The 17,760-nt window shown below is 50.4% G+C and overlaps 1 protein-coding gene across 2 annotated transcripts; it reads left to right on the top strand.

Annotated features, from left to right (window-relative positions):
* Positions 1-534: 534 nt before the first annotated feature.
* DCTN3 (dynactin subunit 3) lies at positions 535-17,528 on the top strand. 2 transcript variants are annotated; one of them, XM_030567016.1, is made up of 7 exons: positions 535-648; positions 1,474-1,558; positions 5,411-5,497; positions 6,473-6,556; positions 7,548-7,606; positions 15,965-16,024; positions 16,969-17,528. In XM_030567016.1, the coding sequence occupies exons 1-7, from the start codon at positions 562-564 to the stop codon at positions 17,056-17,058; spliced, it is 552 nt and encodes a 183-aa protein (XP_030422876.1). In that variant the 5' UTR covers positions 535-561; the 3' UTR covers positions 17,059-17,528. The 2 variants fall into 2 exon arrangements, with proteins under 2 accessions (XP_030422876.1, XP_030422875.1); XM_030567015.1 differs by having other exon boundaries at positions 547-690.
* The last annotated feature ends 232 nt before the right edge of the window (positions 17,529-17,760 follow it).

The following is a 17,760-nucleotide window of genomic DNA, read 5'->3' as shown; positions in this document are numbered from 1 at the left end:
CTCCCAAAGCCGCCAGCGTTCCCGAGTCCTGGCCCCCCAGCCGGCCGGGCAGGGCCAGGGGCAGCAGGCGCCGCAGATCTCTGGACAGCCGGGGGGGGGGGCTGGGTGGGACTCCTGCCTGGGGAGCCGGGGAGCTGGGCGGGAGGCGGCGCCAGGCGAGGGGCAGCAGGCCCAGGCCCTGTGAACCCGACACGCCCGGCCCGAGGGCGGCGCGCTGCTCCCCATCAGCCCCCTACCCCGGGGGCAGGAGTCACCCCGGGGGCGCACGCGGGCACGGAGCCCCTCCCCCCCGGACGCGGGGTGCCCAGGGTCCGTGTTTGTCACCCAGCGCAGGGCAGGCTGGGGACACCGTCTCCATGGCAACACTTGGAGCTGGGGGGAGCGGCCCGTGCGGGGACATATAATCTCCATGGCAACACCCAGTCGTTTTAAATGAAGCACGTCCGGGTCATTAGCCCCCCCCCCCGCGCCTTCGTCTCTGACTTGAGGAGAGGCCGCGTCCTATTGGCTCCTGTCACGGAGAAGTCCCGCCCCGACTTCCGGCTTGCTGGTGTTGACAAGATGGCGGCGACCGCGGGGCTGCAGGAGCGGGTGGAGGCGCTGGAGCGCCGGGTGTTCGGGGCCGGGGCGGCCCGCGGGCCGCGCAAGGTGCGGGGATGGGCGGGCTCCTCAGCACCCCCCGCCCGGCCTGTGCGTGACCCCCCGGAGCGGGGCCCTGCGGGGGGCTGCCCCCCCCCCCGGGACCATCCAGGGGCCCTGGGCTGGGCCAGTGGGGCCCGTTCCCTGCGGCTCGGGGCCGAGTGCCGGGGCAGGGGGCTGCAGCCTCCGCATTGGGGGCAGGCGCGCGGGGGGGATTGGCCCCCGAGGGACACGGGGGGAGGCCTGGGGGGCGGGGATTGGACTCCCGAGGGAAGCACGGGGGGGAGGCTCGCGGGGGGGCGGGGATTGGACCCTCGAGGGGGACACACGGGGGGACGCACGGGGGGAGGCGGGGATTGGACCCCTGAGGGGTGCGGGGGGGGGCAGCCAAGCTCTGGCTGTTTGTTCTTTCAGCAGCCAGGCCCTGTTTCCCCCCCGGCTGCGGTTCTTCTCCAGCGGGCCTAGCTCGCTCCTCTGCTGCCCTGAGCGAGGCTCCCCGGGGCACAGGGGAGCCCGAGAATAGTGCGAAGCCTTTTGTCCCAGTGCCCCCGACGGGCTGCCTAGCGCAGGCTGCTTCATTTACTTCTGAACTGCAGCCACCTCTGGGGTACAACCTGGGCTCTGTTTAGCAGCCTGTAGCGAGTGAGGTTACGGACCTGTTCAGGCTGCTAGTTGAACTATGCTGTGTGTGAATGTCAGTAACTGAAACAGCTTTAAATAGACGTTTTATCTTCTCTTCTTGCTGGTCTGTTCCTGACAGTTGAGTTGTGGGATCCTGGTTAGAAGTGTCACTTAATCATGGTTTGGTTTATAATACCATCTCTTTCCTTCCAGGCAGCAGATGGCTTGGTGAAAGTTCAGGTGGCTTTGGGGAACATCGCAAGCAAAAGAGAGAGAGTTAAAATTTTGTACAAGAAAAGTAAGTATTCATCCAGCATTTGTGTGTTCCGTTTTTTTTTTTTTTACCCCCAGGGTTTAGATCCAAACTGTGTGTTACATGGTGGTCTTGTTGGGTGGCCTGTCTGAGATCATTTGAGTTGGGTTTTGGAGTGGGTTTAAAAACAACCCTCATCATTAGCTCCTTGGGAGGCAAACGACTGAGTAGACAAGCTGGGATCTCTTGAGTGCAGTGCACCTCTTGAGAGGTGAGAGTACGGAATCTGCTTTGGTTTCTGTTTCGGTATCAGAGATCTAAAACCTAAAGATTCAGCTTTATTCCTTCCCTGGGACTGTGTGTGCTCTCCACTGTGATCAGATCCCCCTAGAAATCTGCAGCCCATCAGGCCTGGTGTCATCAGAAAGGGGTCTGACATGTTCAGTGTATGTCCATCTGGAGAAAATCAGGGACTCTGACTGCTCACTGGCATTGGAGTTTATTTCTCCCTGTTGAGTCTATCAAGGACAACTCAGGCTCGGTCTACACTGTGGGGGGATCGATCTATGTTATGCAACTTCAGCTACTGAGGCCTTGTCTACACCGCAAAGTTGCAGCGCTGGTGAGGGAGTTATAGTGCTGCAACTTAGGAGGTGTACACATCTGCAGGGCATCACCAGCGCTGCAACTCCCTGTTTGCAGCGCTGGCCGTACACCCGTTGAAACTCGGGTGTAGAGGATCCAGCGCTGGTCATCAGGTGTAAACACTCATCAGCGTTTTTCTTGACCTCCGTGGAATAAACAGGTATCCCAGCATACCAGAGGAAGCCTCTCTGGTAATCGAGCAGGTCTCCTTCCCCGCGGTTTGCAGGGGGGTTCGGGGAACGCGACAGCACACCACGGGGAAGGAGATCTGCTTGCACAGGGGTTCAAAAAACACTGGAGCAAACCGCTGGGAAGGAGATCTGCTTGCAGGGGGGTTCGGGGAACACCGGAGCAAACCGCTGGGAAGGAGACCTGCTTGCACGGGGGTTCGGGGAACACGACAGCACACCGCGGGGAAGGAGATCTGCTTGCACGGGGGTTCAAAAAACACCGGAGCAAACCGCTGGGAAGGAGACCTGCTTGCAGGGGGGTTCGGGGAACACCGGAGCAAACAGCTGCGAAGGAGACCTGCTTGCACGGGGGTTCGGGGAACGCGAGAACAAACCGTGGGGAAGGAGACCTGCTTGGGGGAGGGGGGGTGTTCGGGGAACACTGGAGCAAACCGCGGGGAAGGAGACCTGCTTCCCCGTGGTTTGCTCTCGCGTTCCCCTAACCCCCCTTGAAGCCGCCCAACAGCGCTGCAGTGTGGCCACATCTAACACCACTTGCAGCGCTGGTTGCTGTAAGTGTGACCACTCTGCAGCACTGGCCCTATACAGCTGTACTAATACAGCTGTAACAACCAGCGCTGCAAAATTGTAGATGTAGACATACCCTGAATAATGTAGCTGAAGTCAACATACTTAGACCTGCTCACCATGATGTCTTCACTGCGGTAAGTCGACTGCTGCTGTTCCCCTGTCGACTCTGCCTTTGCCTCTCGTGATTGTGGAGGCAACCTTGGGATTTTTGTAACAGAGAAGAGATGTTGCAGAAATAGCATGCTGTTCCTGGAGGGGACAGAGTGGTGCCACTTTAGCACACCCTCAGCCAGCTTCAGAAGGCAAGACTTGGGTGTGCAAAGGAAAGACATTTCAGAGGGCAGGGGAACTAGCAGGGCACATGATGGAAAGTGAGCACTCTGTGCCCTGCCTTTAAAGAATGGACTGTGAATTCTGCAGCTGAATTTAAAATTGGCCAATGTGATCATTAGCAGGTTAGTGGGACCTTCTGTAAATAATGGATGCCTATTGGCTTGGGCCATGTATGTACACACTTTTTTAATAAGATCAAACAAAGAAACTTACAGGCTTGGTGCAGCAGCAATGTTGTACTGTTGACTCAAAAGCCATTCCTCTCCGATCCCCCACTGAAGATGCCTCTGCATCTTGATACATCTGATGTGGTCTAATACAGTTAGCCAGCTCAGATTTGTAAGCTCTTTGAAGAAGTGTGTATCTTTCAGATTTTCTATAAAATGCAGTGTAAATTCAGGGTACTGTAGAAGACTGTAGCTGCTGATTTTTTTTTAACTGTCATAAACAGCTAGTTAAGGGTTAATGTGTCTCTTACCTGTAAAGGGTTAACAAACAGGGACCCCAAACACCTGACCAGAGGACCAATCAGAAGACAAGCAACTTTCAGATCTCTCGGGGAGGGAAGCCTTTGTTTGTGGGTTTTGGGTTTGGCTTTGTTCTCTGTGAGTCCTGGACGGGGCTAGAGGTGTAACCAGGTTTCTGCCAATCTCCCTGCTATCGTCTCTTATCTGTTCAGAATTGTAAGTAGAAAGGCGGTCATAGTCTTTTAATTTGTTTTTCATTTGCATATGTGTACTTGCTGGAAATAGCTTAAATTGTGTTTTTGCTGGAGAAAGTTTCTTTCTGTTGTTTATAAGTTGAAAGACCCCTGTAACTTTTTACCATTTAAGTGCAGAGATAAACCTGTTACTTTTTTTTCTTTTTTTATTAAAAGCTTTGCTTTAAGACCTGTTTGAGTTTTTCTCCTAGTTAAGGCTCAAAGGAGCTAAAGTCTGTATTGCCTGAGGGGGGAATGGTAAAGTTCCTCTTTGTGTTAGATTCACGGAGTTGAATCAGGTGATCTCCTAGTGTTCCCAGGGCGGGAAAGAGCTGGGAGGAAAGAGGGAGGGGGAAGGGAATAGTTTATTCCCCTTTGTTGTGAGACTCAGGGCTTGTCTACATCAGAAAGTTGCAGCGCTGGTGAGGGAGTTACAGCGCTGCAACTTTGAAGGTGTACACATCTGCAGGGCACCACCAGCGCTGCAACTCCCTGTTTGCAGCGCTGGCCGTACTCCCGTTTTGTCTCGGGTGTAGAGGATCCAGCGCTGGTGATCCAGCGATGGTAATCCAATGTAGACACTTACCAGCGCTTTTCTTGACCTCCGTGGAAGGAGGAAGCCTCTGGTAATCAAGCTGGTCTCCTTTCCCGGTTTGCTCTCTCTTTCCCGGAACCCCTAGCAAGCAGGTCTCCTTCCCTGCGGTTTGCTGGGTGGCTCCGGGAACGCGAGAGCAAACCGCGGCGAAGCTGGTCTCCTTTCCCGGTTTGCTCTCGCGTTCCCGGAACCCCGAGCAAGCAGGTCTCCTTCCCTGCGGTTTGCTGGGTGGCTCCGGGAACGCGAGAGCAAACCGCGGCGAAGCTGGTCTCCTTTCCCGGTTTGCTCTCGCGTTCCCGGAACCCCGAGCAAGCAGGTCTCCTTCCCTGCGGTTTGCTGGGTGGCTCCGGGAACGCGAGAGCAAACCGCGGCGAAGCTGGTCTCCTTTCCCGGTTTGCTCTCGCGTTCCCGGAACCCCCCTTGAAGCCGCCCAACAGCGCTGCAGTGTGGCCACATCTAACACCACTTGCAGCGCTGGTTGCTGTAAGTGTGGCCACTATGCAGCGCTGGCCCTATACAGCTGTACTAATACAGCTGTAACAACCAGCGCTGCAAAATTTTAGATGTAGACATGGCCTCAGGGAATCTGAGTCTTGGGGGTCCCCAGGGGAAGGTTTGGGGAGACCAGAGTTTATCAGGCGCTCTAAATAAGTCCTGATTGGTGGCAGCCTATCAAATCTAAGCTGATAATTAAGCTTAGGGAATTTCATGCTAATACCCATATTTTGGACGCTAAGGTCCAGAATTGGGAGTTATATTATGACAATAACATCTTGTAGTAAGTTGGAAATTGTGACAGGCAGTACTTCCAGAACTAGTCACTTCTCTTCTTCTCCCTCTCTGTCACCTACTTCTGATCTTAGTTGAAGATTTAATAAAATATCTGGATCCTCAGTACATTGATCGAATGGCTGTTCCCGATGCCATGAAACTGCAGTTCATCTTAGCAGGTATGTCATGAAATGGAAGGAGTATGCTCATTTCCCGAAAGGTCACAAGTTGTGGGGGTGGGATTTTAATTGAAGGCAATTCATTTAATCTCTCTCAGTCATGGGCTTAGGACAGAAATGCCTCCTTTGGTGTCTAGTCTTCCTCTGTAAACTGGCTAATTCTCCATTTCTGATCTTTTACTGAAGCAAGTACAGTATGAATCGTACAGAGAAGAACAAGTGTGGTTCAGTCCCCAGGCCCTGGCTCCCTGGCAAGCACTTGGCATGCAGCTGGCACAGTGGAGCCAGTGCCTGCATGAGGAGTGCTTTTCTCGCTGTTGAAGGCCTTCCCTTAATGAGTGACCGTGACTCCCTCTGAGTCTGTCTGGCCTTTGGTCAGAAGCTTAGGGGGGCGGGGAAAGGGTTGTGTGGAATTGCTGCCCTGTGTCTTGCAACTGTTGCTGTAACAATAGTGTTCATAAGAACAGTTAAGTGTACACGTACTGTGATGTGCATTAAGTATCCATGCCTTGAGCTTGTAACCCTGTCCAGCTCTCTCAAAGGGGATCCGAGTCGCCCCTCTCCTGTGGTAGGTGTGTGTAACTCCATTATCTCCAGTGGCGTTTTCCCCTGATTCAGACTGGTGTAAGTGAGGGAGAGTCGGAGCCATGAGGTTGACTTTTTTAACGAGGCTCAACAGCTGAGCCAATGAAAGAACAAAAAGCATGTGCTTTTTCCATCACTAGCTTAGTGAGGAACATCCTGGCACCTGCTCCTGGTTCTTCTCTTTATGCACTGTGTGCCACCTTTCAGCTTCTGTTTCCCTATCTGATAATACCTACCCCAGAAAAGGGTGGGGGGGTGTTTGCGAAAGGCACAGAGATTCTTGGCTGAAAGGTACAGTAGTAATGTAAAGTATCATTGTGGTGAAGTCTTTCTAGGAAAAGCTGAAATAGTCTTTGACTTAAACTTCTCCTTCTCTGTCTTTTAAACCAGAGGAGCAGTTTATTCTTTCCCAAGTTGCTCTTCTGGAGCAGGTGAACAACCTCCAGCCGTTCTTGGACAGTGCACACATCAAAGGTAACCTATGCTCATCTGCAAGCTGCCTTTTCATAGCTGCTGTCCTGTAGTTAGTGAAGACAAGTGGCCTCTCTTTCATTACCCTGGGCACTAAGAACAGTGTGGAAATGCTGTTTTTAAAAATTCTCTAGCTGTCTGCCTCAAATAACCAGAAACCATTGTAAGCGTTTCCAATTCTGACAAGTTTGCAGTCTAAGAAGGCTGTGGGTGCTAAAGCAGTGCAGCAGCATGCAGAAGAAATGCAGAATGTGGCATGGTCGTCATCTTCAGCAACATGGGCGTGAATGTATTCTCCTGGCTACGATACTGCCACTGTACAGGGAGGCTGAATTTAAGTGACCCCAGAACCATGTTATACTGGCAAGGCTGTTAAATATTCCTGAGATGCTGGTCCAGTGAGCCAGTGTAATTGTGAGGGGAAAATGGAAGCCAACAAATGCACACGTTACTCTACACAATCCTTAAAATCTTATAGGGGAAAAACTCAGTCGAATGTCTCCTTTCTAAGGTGTAGCTTCCTGTTCACTGAGTATTTCTGCCCCTTGCATGGTGAGGTCTCTGTAGTCTCCATGCAGTTGCTTACCAGTAATAGTCACACACAGTAATCCAGTTGCCTGCTTCATACAAGTCTCTTGAGCATCTAATCTTCTGCACGATACCCACCTCTCATGGCCCCAGAGGCAGCAGAGGGGTGATTTTGGAATGTTGTTTTCAGTTGGTTCTGATCAGCGTATACACAAACAACTAAAATGTTGGCATTTCACTTACTTAGCAGTAAAGTGGCAGTAAGCAGTGGTGGTCCCGTGGCCAGCAGTATTTATCTTCAGGGCATTTCTGAGCTGTAGTGTGCTGCTGCTGAGAAGAAATGTATTAAATTAATCCCAATAGAAAGATTTTAAATATGCCCTTAGACAGTCGTCTCTACTTTGGGAACTGCAATTCCTGGATGTCAAAACTGAGCCGGGACTGACTTTTGTTCTGTACTTTGCAGCTGCTCCTGACCATGCTGCCAAACTGCAGCGACTTGCTCAAATCCACATACAGCAGCAGGTAGAGTGAATACTCATCATGGTTAATCTTCAGTGGGCAGGGATGGGGCCTCTTGTTAACCGTAGGTAATTCGTGGGCAAGGATGGGGTAATTAGGAGCACAGACTAAAACCACTCTAGTTAAGATTATCAGTATTTCTTCTTTCCATTATGTTGTTTTCAGTTTGTCTAGTTATGGAATTTCCAGGAGTCAGAAGGGATCTCTGCTCCAGAACATCTCAGTGTACAAATAGCTTTGGGTGGCTTTTTAAAAACCGCAGTGGATTTAACAGAGTAACATTTCTACGTTAGAGAGTAACTGGGGCATGGAGAGGTGAAGTGACCAGCCCAACATCACACAGGAAGTTTGGGGCAGAGCTGGGAAGCGAACCCAGAGCTCCTGAGTCCCAGACCAGTGTCTTACTCCCCAAACCATTCATCCTTGTATCCTGGTGTGTTTGTATTACTAGCTCCTTTGTCTCTTCTTCCCCCAGGTCTGTACCTCTGCATTAGGGATTCTCTTCTGCAGCTTTAGGCTCCTTGGGCGGGTGATTTGCTGACTGTCTGTAGATTGCCTAGCCCAATAAGGCCCTGATCCCAGCTGGGGCATGTGGCCACTAGTGCAGTGTAGATTTTGTAGTACACCTCTACCCCGATATAACGTGACTCGATATAACACAAATTCGGATATAACGCGGTAAAGCAGCGCTCCGGGGGAGGGGGGGGGGGTCTGCGCACTCTGGTGGATCAAAGCAAGTTCAATAAAACGCGGTTTCACCTAAACGTGGTAAGTTTTTTTTTGTTTGTTTGTTTTTGGCTCCCAAGGACAGCATTATATCGGGGTAGAGGTGTAGTTACAGTAGCACCTGGAGGCCTCACTCAGGATCCTGTTGTGTAGGAGTTGTACAGAGTACAGTTGCTGCCCAAAACCCTTGCACTCTGGGGAGAAAAGGTGCAGTGAGAGGGAGGCAGTCAAATATTATAGTGGTGGAGTCATTTGACCGCAAGGTTCCTGAATTACAGGCCTTCCTCTCCACTGCCACCCCCACCCCCCGTGGTTTCCTTTTGCTGCCTTGTACTGCTCAGTTTAACAGCACTAATAAGGGATGAATCTCAGACCTGTTGACGGCTGTGAACTCACCCTTCAGTGAACATAACAAAGTATAAATTCATCACAAGCCCCCACCTAGGTTAAAAGTTGTTTTGGACTGAGTGACTGGAGGTTGCTATCATTTGTGAATCATGGGAAACAATTTTATTTTGTGGGGAATTGGGGGGGGGGGGGGGATTAGACGGTTGAAGCCTTCCTGGGAAGGGAGAGGTATCTGGGGGTGGGGCAGTAGAGGAATAGAGGGATGGATTTGGGAATGCAGCCAGGGGAGTTATGGGGAGAGGGATAAATGGAGATGGATGGTAGGGGAGGCAAGAGAGGTTGTGGGTGCAGGAAGTGCAGCACCCCCTAGCTCTGCCAGTCTCCCTTAACTGCTGTGCCAGTGCACCCCAATGCCCTGTAGCCCCCGCAGCTCTGCCAGCCCCCCTACTCAACCCTATCCCACTGTACTGTAGTTGCCTTTTGCTCCAGGCACTGCATGTGAGCTGGGTTATAGGCAGGGGAAGTAATGGAAATAGAAGCGTTTGTAGACAAGGGAATGAAGCCTTCAGGGAGATGCATTCCCAGATGGGAGGCCTGGTGTGTGTGTGTGTGTGTGTGTGTGTGTCTGTGTCTCTGTGTGTGTGTGTGTGTGGGGGGGAGCGGGGGGGGGCAGGTTGGAGGAGGGGGCAGCTTGAAGAGGTTAGGAGCATGGCTTGGGAGGTGTGCTGAAGCTTGGCTGGTGGGGTGCAGCTGGTGTATGTGGGGATGAGGGGAGACTGGGACAGCTGGCTCAGCATGCTGATACCTACAGCTGCTTAAGTGACCACTGACTCCTACCAACAACCTATCTTTTGTTTAACACCCGTAGGGAATCCCTTGGCAAAGAAAGCACAGTTAGTGGAATTCAGGGTGCTCTGTGGTATGTCATCCCCTTGCAGAACAGCAAGCTGAATAAAACTCCACTGCCTGAAAACCAGGAAATGCCCAGTTATGGGTGCCCATGTGAGCTTAGCTCTGCCCTCTTTCAGCAATGCCCCAATATACCCCCCACTGCTGAAACGTGCAAGCTCTTCACCTCCTCTTACGGACCAGTTGTGCTCAGCCACAGGATTCCATTGAGTGCTGTTCAAGCCCATGCCACCTTCCTGGTGTTCTCGGGAGCCACTGCCAGCTCTGGGGAAGCATTTTGATGCACTTCAGCTGCAGACAGTGTGTTAGGTGGACCTTCACTAACTGGTGGAGGCAATAATTGGGCCTGAGGATATATGTGGATTTCTTTGAGGTGCATGGCAGAGCTGTGGTTGCGATAGAAGGAGATCTGTGTTTTGCACCCTCTGATACTTGTGAGCAAAGGGAAGAGGTACGTGGGTACCCTCAGGATGCAGCATGCATCAATTGTATTTAGGTTATGTCAGTAGCAGGACAAAGAGCTTTTCTAATCTAGGGTATCAGCAGTGAGGGGGAAGAAGTGGATTCTAATGCTTTTGGGATGGATAAGTGAAATGAGATGGTCTCCTAGGAGGAGGTTTAAGGGAGTGGTAAAAGGCTGAGAAGTGGTTCTCAGATTGTATACTTGTGCTCTTTCTGGGGAGCTGGCTACGGGCTTGTCTGCACTTGAAGTTCTGCAGCGGCACTGCTGTTCTGCTTCAGTGTAGATGTTACCTACGCTGTCGGGAAGGGTTCTCCCATTGGCATAGGGAATCCACGTCCCCACAGGCAGCGTAGCTTGGTGTCAAGCGGAGTGCCCCAAGTGTCAATCCTGGGGCCGATTTTGTTCAATGTCTTCATTAATGATCTGGAGGATGACGTGGGCTGCACCCTCAGCAAGTTTGCATATGACACTAAACTTGGGGGAGTGGTAGATATGCTGGAGGGTAGGGATAAGATGCAGAGGGACCTAGACAAATTAGAGGATTGGGCCAAAAGAAACCTGATGAGGTTCAGCAAGGACAAGTGCAGAGTCCTGCATTTGGGATGGAAGAATCCCATGCACCTCTACAGGCTGGAGACGGAGTGACTAGACAGCAGTTCTGCAGAAAAGGACCTAAGGGTTACAGAAGATGAGAAGCTGGATCTGAGTCACCAGTGTGCCCTTCTTGCCATGAAGGCTAACAGCATTTTGGGCGTATAAGTAGGGGCATTGCCAGCAGATTGAGGGACGTAATCATTTCCCTCTATTCAACATTGGTGAGGCCTCATTTGGAGCACTGTGTCCAGTTTTGGGCCCCACACTACAAGAAGGAGGTGGAAAAATTGGAGAGAGTCCAGCGGAGGGCAACAAAAATGACTTAGGGGGCTGGAGCACATGACTTATGAGGAGAGGCTGAGGGAACTGGGATTGTTTAGTCTGCAGAAGAGAAGAATGAGGGAGATTTGATAGCTGCTTTCAACTACCTGAAGGGGGTTCCAAAGAGGATGGATCTAGACTGTTCTCAGCGGTACCTGATGACAGAACCAGGAGTAATGGTCTCAAGTTGCAGTGGGGGAGGTTTTATGTTGGATATTAGAAAAAGCTTTTTCCCTAGGAGGGTGGTGAAGCACTGGAATGGGTTCCCTAGGGAGATGGTGGAATCTCCTTCCTTAGAGGTTTTTAAGGTCAGGCTTAACAAAGCCCTGGCTGGGATGATTTAGTTGGTGTTTTTGGTCCTGCTCTGAGGTCCCTTCCAACCCTGATATTCTATTATGAAAATTCTGCTGATGACCTAGCAGTGGCTGCACTGGGGGTTAGGTCAGCTGAACTGCATCACTCGGGTGGATTTTTCTCATCACTGACCATTGTAGTTAAACCAACCTGATTTGCTAGTGTACCCCAGGCCTGCGTGTGAGAGTGTACGGCAGGGTCTGGAACCTCCAGAATCACACAGTGCCAAGGGCCAGTGTGAGTGTGCGCTCTTGAGGCATTGCTAGAGGAGAGGAGAGGGAAGGTGACATGCGGCAGCTCTTTGCCCCTTCAGTAGTGCTATATGGCATCCTGTGGATAATGGTAGATGGGCTTTTTGTGACAGGCAGGGTCCAGGCCCCCCAGGAGAGAACAGGGGTCTGAACCCCAAAGAATAAGCAATTGAATCAACTGGTTATACCCAGTGTTACTGTGTACGAATATGTCAAGTGAGGTCTTTTATGGAAACTTGTGATGGTCATGAGGTGATATGGAAACAGGTAATGGTTTTGTGTGTGTGTAGAACAGTGTAACTGTAACTAGAGCCTGGCCTACACTAAAGAGTTAGGTCAGCCCATCTTACACCACTGAGGATGTAAAAAATCCATCCCCCTGAGTGAAATTAAGTTGAACTAGCCCCTGCCATTAGCATAGGCACTGTCCACGCTGCGTCTGTCCTACTGTAGCATTTCGGGTGTAGACAAGCCCTACAATGCAACTGCAGCATCACCTCACAACAGGAGGTGAATTAATCAGGCAGGGAGGGTTACAGGGTAGTTGTTTGCAAAGCTAACTGCAAGGATCTAGCACTGTACAACCTAGGGAAAGACAATGGGGACCATTATGTTTAATGGAAGGACATGGAAACTGAAAATAAATCCTCAGGTCTTGGAAAACTAAGGCCTGGTCTATGCTAAAAAGGAAAAAATCTACAGCCCTGAGCAGTATAGTGAAGTCAGCATACCCCTGTCTAGACAGTGCTAGGTCAGTGACCTATCTACAGGTTCCTAGGGACATGGATTACCTACACCAATGGGAGAACCCCTCCCATCAGCATAGGCTGCGTCTGCAACTGGAGCACTTCAGTGTACAGCTGTAGCGTTTCAGATGCAGATGAGCCCTAAAGAAGTGGGGGAGGTCCCCTACACCTCTCACCGCTGCTCTGCTGTGTAACCAGGAATTACTACCCGAGTCGGGGAGGGGGAGGGAAACCCTGCACACCCTGTTAAAAGGGAAGAGGGTTTGAAGTGAAGGTTATTCAGAAACAGAGAGCCAGGATCTAAGCAGATGGCATCAGTATGAGACTGGATCCTCTCGAGAACACAGTAACTTGTACTAGAAAAGGCAATTTAGTAGGTGTGGCGAACTGGGAATGTTCTTAATGTTTTCTCTGAATACTGTGTTGGTGCCTCAGTGTCCCCATGGCAGTTCTTAAGTATGTAGGTGGTGGAATAAGGGTGTGTGATTGCTGCAGAGCAAAGGGCCAGTGCACCTAAATGCCTGGCACTCTGTCTCCTAGCAGCTGATGGCCTGGGCCCCTTCTCTGCAAAGGTGCCAGCTAAAGGTGTTGGAGACAGAGGTCAGGTGACCTCCTGGTTTGGGAAAGGAACTGAGCAGAGAGGAGGGGCTGGAGGGGGTTTTTCAGTCTGGAGCTGGCTGGGGACGAGGAGTGAAGTGCAGATGTGGGGGTCGGCTCACTGCCCCTCAGAATGGACCCGGCCGAGGGGTCCGGTTCTCTGTACCTACAAGCTTTGTTTTAGACCGTATTCCTGTCATTGAATAAACCTCTGTTTTACTGGCTAGCTGAGAGTCACGTCTGACTGCGAAGTGGGAGTGCAGGACCCGGTGGCTTCCCCAGGACCCAATGAGGCAGGCTCGCTGTGGGAAGCGCAGGGAGGGGCAGAGGATGCTGAGTGCTCCAAGGAGAGACCCAGGAGGTGAAGACATGTGAGCTTCTTGCCCTGAACAAGTCTGCCCCAAGGGAGAGGAGGCTCCCCAAAGTCCTGACTGGCTTTGTGGGGAGCAGTTCCAGAGCATCGCCCGGGGACTCTGTGACAGTAGGGCTGTCAAGTGATTAAAAAAAATTAATTACAATTAATTGCACTGTTAAACAATAGTATACCATTTATTTAAATATTTTTGGCTGTTTTCTACGTTTTCAAATATATTGATTTTAGTACAAAGTGCTCACTTCATATTTATTTTTTATTACGAATATTTACACTGTAAAAAACAAAAGAAATAATTTTCGATTCACCTAATTCAAGCACTGTAGTGCAATCTCTTTATCATGAAAGTTGAACTTAACAAATGTAGAATTACATACAAAAACAAAACAATGTAAAACTTTAGAGCCTGCAAGTCCGATCAGTCCTACTTGTTCAGCCAATCACTAAGATAAACAAGTTCATTTACATTTGCAGAAGATAATGCTGCCGGCGTTGCAAGATATTTACATGCCAGATGTGCTAATGATTCATATGTCCCTTATTGCTTCAACCACTATTCCAAAGGACATGCCTCCATGCTGATGACGGGTTCTGCTCGATAACAATCCAAAGCAGTGCGGACCGACGCATGTTCATTTTCATTATCTGAGTCAGATGCCACCAGCAGAAAGTTGATTTTTCTTTTTGGTGGTTTGGATTCTGCAGTTTCCACATTAGAGTGTTGCTCTTTTAAGACTTCTGAAAGCATGCTCCATACCTCGTCCCTCTCAGATTTTGGAAGGCACTTCAGATTCTTAAATCTTGGGTTGAGTGCTGTAGCTATCTTTAGAAATTTCACATTCGTATCTTCTTGCATTTTGTCAGATTTGCAGTGAAAGTGAACAACATGTGCTGGGTCATCATCCAAGACTGCTATAACATGGAACATATGGCAGAATGTGGGTAAAACTGAGCAGGAGACATACAGTTCCCCCCAAGGAGTTCAGGCATAAATTTAATTAATGCATTCATTTTTTAACAAGCGTCATCAGCATGGATGCATGTCTTCTGAAACGATGGCCAAAACATGAAGAAGCATATCGAACTGTAGCCCATCTGGCATGTAAATATTTTGCGATGCCAGCTACAAAAGTGCCATGTGAATACCTGGTCTCACTTTCAGGTGACATTGTAAATAAGAAGTGGGCAGCATTATCTCCCATAAACGTAAATAAACTTGTTTGTCTTAGCGATTGGCTGAACAAGAAATAGGACTGAGTGGACTTATTGGCTCTAAAGTTTTACATTGTTTCGATTTTGAGTGCAGTTGTGTAACACAAAAAACTACATTTGTAAGTTGCACTTTCACAATAAAGAGGTTGCACTACAGTACTTGTATGAGATGAATTGAAAAATACTGTTTCTTTTGTTTATCATTTTTACAGTGCAAATATCTGTAATAAAAAATAATATAAAGTGAGCACTGTGCACTTTGTATTCTGTGTTGTAACTGAAATCGATGTATTTGAAAATGTAGAAACCCATCCAAAAATATTTAATACATTTCAATTGATATTCTATTGTTTAACAGTGTGATTAGTCGCAATTACTTTTTTTGAGTTAATCGTGTGAGTTAACTGTGATTGATTGTGTAAAAGCAGCAAAGGATCCTGTGGCACCTTATAGACTAACAGATGTTTTGGAGCATGAGCTTTTGTGGGTGAATACCCACTTCGTCGGATGCATGGGATTAATCGACATCTCTAGAATTTAGCTAGTACAGAAGTGAAGCCTGAGATTGCCTGTGTCTTTGTTTTGTGTAACTTTGCTTTTCCTCACTCTTTCATCTTTGGATCTGCGTTTTCTGTGAAATTCTGTTTGGTTTTACCCCAAACTGTGGGGAGTGTGTGCACCAAAGTGAAGTGATAACGGGGCAGGTTTCACTCCTTCGGGATTGACAAACCAGAGGGGAAAAGTCTGAGTGTCTGGTAATTAAGAACTCAGGGAGATGGATTTGCGGGGGTGGGGGTGACTCAGGACCAGAAGGGCTAGTGGATCATCCTGCAGGGAGTAACTATGGGTGTGGAAACCAGTGTTGAGAACCTTATGCTTGTAAGCTGGCTAGTGGTGTCAGGGCTCTGAGCCACAGCAGCACAGCCAGAAGGCACCCAAAACTACAGGCAGACGGGGACAACCCCTTACTGGTCTGGGTGATCCCTACAATGTGTGTGGTACTGGGCATTGCAGGAAAAGAGAGCTGAGGCTGTGGCCTGGGCAACCTGAGCATTGCCTGGGTTTCAGAAGCTTGGGTTTTGCTCAGCTCCGTGGTCTGCAGGGGATGACGTTCCTCCCAGCAGCCGTATCTCTGCATTAGCATAGATGTTGCCATTGAGTGTCCAGTCCTGCCAGCTCCTGTGCTTTAGACACTTCATTTGCTTTGTGGTTTCCTGCACCTTGTTTGATTGTCCTTTTCTGTGACTGTCAGAACTTCCCGCAGCAACCCCGATCACAGCCTGAAATGGCCAAATGCAAAGCCAGGCTCTGACCTGGGCCAAGGTGCTTCCCCCCTGCCTCAGTTTCCCTGGGACAGTTACCTTCCTCCTGGGGGCTGGGAGGTAAATGCTCTGAAGTGCTTTGGAGCTGGAAAGTGCTGTATCCAGATTAGGATGTCCCTTATTGCCTGCTCTCCTCCTGTTGCAGGACCAGTGCGAAGCAGTAACCGAAAACGTCAGGGTGCTCCTAGAAGACTACAATAAAATGGTATCCTTTATCCCAGGCTGCGGGCACAGCCAGCCAGTGTGTGGCTGGCGGCTTGCAGGGCGGTTGTTAATCTGAAAATAGCTGTACCAAGGGGCAGAACGGCACTCTAAGGATCCTTCAGCCCACTGGATATCTTGGGTCGCTGACTGTTCTAGCCCCCGGCTTGTGAAAAGGGAGAGCCGTCCGTGTCGCGTGCTGTTCCCTATAGCACAGTCTCTGTGGTGTGTGACGCAGCGCTGTGTCATGTTACCAGACTGAACCCAAGCGCTTATACTGATACTGCCCTGAGCATCCAGCTAGCCCAGTAGTGAGCGCCTAGATCCCCCACATTGAGGCTCGCGCTGGGCTGGAAGCCCTGAGGCCTGAACGCCTCCCAAGGGCTGGTCTCACCACAGCAGCAGAGAAACCTGTACGTTTGCACTCTCCATTCTGACAGCTGCTTGCCCAGAGCCCATCCTGGGCTGGGAGCTGTCAGCATGTGGGTCGCTTGGACTGCAGATCAGTGAGAGCACCTGCCTGAGCTACAGTAATGGCTCTGCTACCTTCAGGGTGAGAAGTGTGGATCCAAGTGAAGGCTGTGGGCCTCCTTCCTGTGGTGCAGCAGGATGGAGAGCAGGGCGTCAGGTGGGCTGTTCTGACTCCGTACTGAGGCCTGCTGTCATCTTGGGCCCTTGAAATCCCAGCTCTGGGCAAGTGCTTCCCTGGGCTTGAATCTGATTGCTTGCTCTCCACTTGCTGCGGTCCATGAGCCCAGGCTCCACTGTCCCCCGTCACAGGGTAGAGGCGGAGGCCCTAGGATTGGTCTGTGTTCACTTCTGTCTGAATCAGGTGTCTGACAGTGGCTGGGCTAGTCCGGGTTCGTTCTCCGGGACCACGCCAGCCTCGGCTTCACTGCCACGTTCTTTGCCACATTCCACCTCTTCTTCCTTAAAAGCCTTTTTCAGACCCTGCTTCTGTCTAAGCAGTTTGTCCAGTGGGATGAAATGCTGACGCAGCTGGAAGCAGCCAAGCAGGTGAAGCCTATGGCAGAGTGATGGCAGCGATGTATCGCCAGGAGAAATGCAGCCTGCAGCCCCAGGGCAGCACCAAGCTTGGGTGAACTGGGGAGGATTGCAGCTGTCCTGGCACCACAGGTTCCAGTATGCAATGCTCTGGCCTGGCTGCTTGGAGCAGAGCGCTGCATGCTGGGACTTGTAGTCTCAGCAGGCTGCACCTACAATACTGAAGATGAAGGTGGCTGCCAATGATGCCAGAGGGTCTTGTTACCCATTTTTGGTCTATGAGCTGCACTTTGCCCTCCCCTCCCTTCTTAAAAATGAAACCAGGTGACTGGCATCCTCTTAGAACTCGAGGATCTGCACTTCTCCTGACTTGCACTTCCCTGAAATAACTTTGACTTCTAATAATTTATTTAAAAGTCCCTGCTCAGCTCACTGGGATGTGACGGAAATGCGGATCTATTACATTTACCTGTGGACCAGAATAAAATCTCGGACGTTAACTACGTTGTGGCTCACTTGCTGTTCTTTGTGAGTGTCTGGTGTTTTGGTAAAAACATAAGAACGGCCATACTGGGTGAGACCAAAGGTCCATCTAGCCCAGTGTCCTGTATTCCGGCATGGGCCAATGCCAGGTGCCTCAGAGGGAGTGAACAGAACTGATAATCATCAAGTGATCCAGCCCCTGTCACCCATTCCCAGCTTCTGGCAAACAGAGGCCAGGGAACCATCCCTGCC

Source organism: Gopherus evgoodei, chromosome 6 (genome assembly GCF_007399415.2).
Source record: "Gopherus evgoodei ecotype Sinaloan lineage chromosome 6, rGopEvg1_v1.p, whole genome shotgun sequence".
In the NCBI taxonomy this organism is placed as follows: domain Eukaryota; kingdom Metazoa; phylum Chordata; order Testudines; family Testudinidae; genus Gopherus; species Gopherus evgoodei.
Note: the sequence above shows the minus strand (reverse complement) of the source record. Positions and strands in the feature narration are given on the sequence as shown.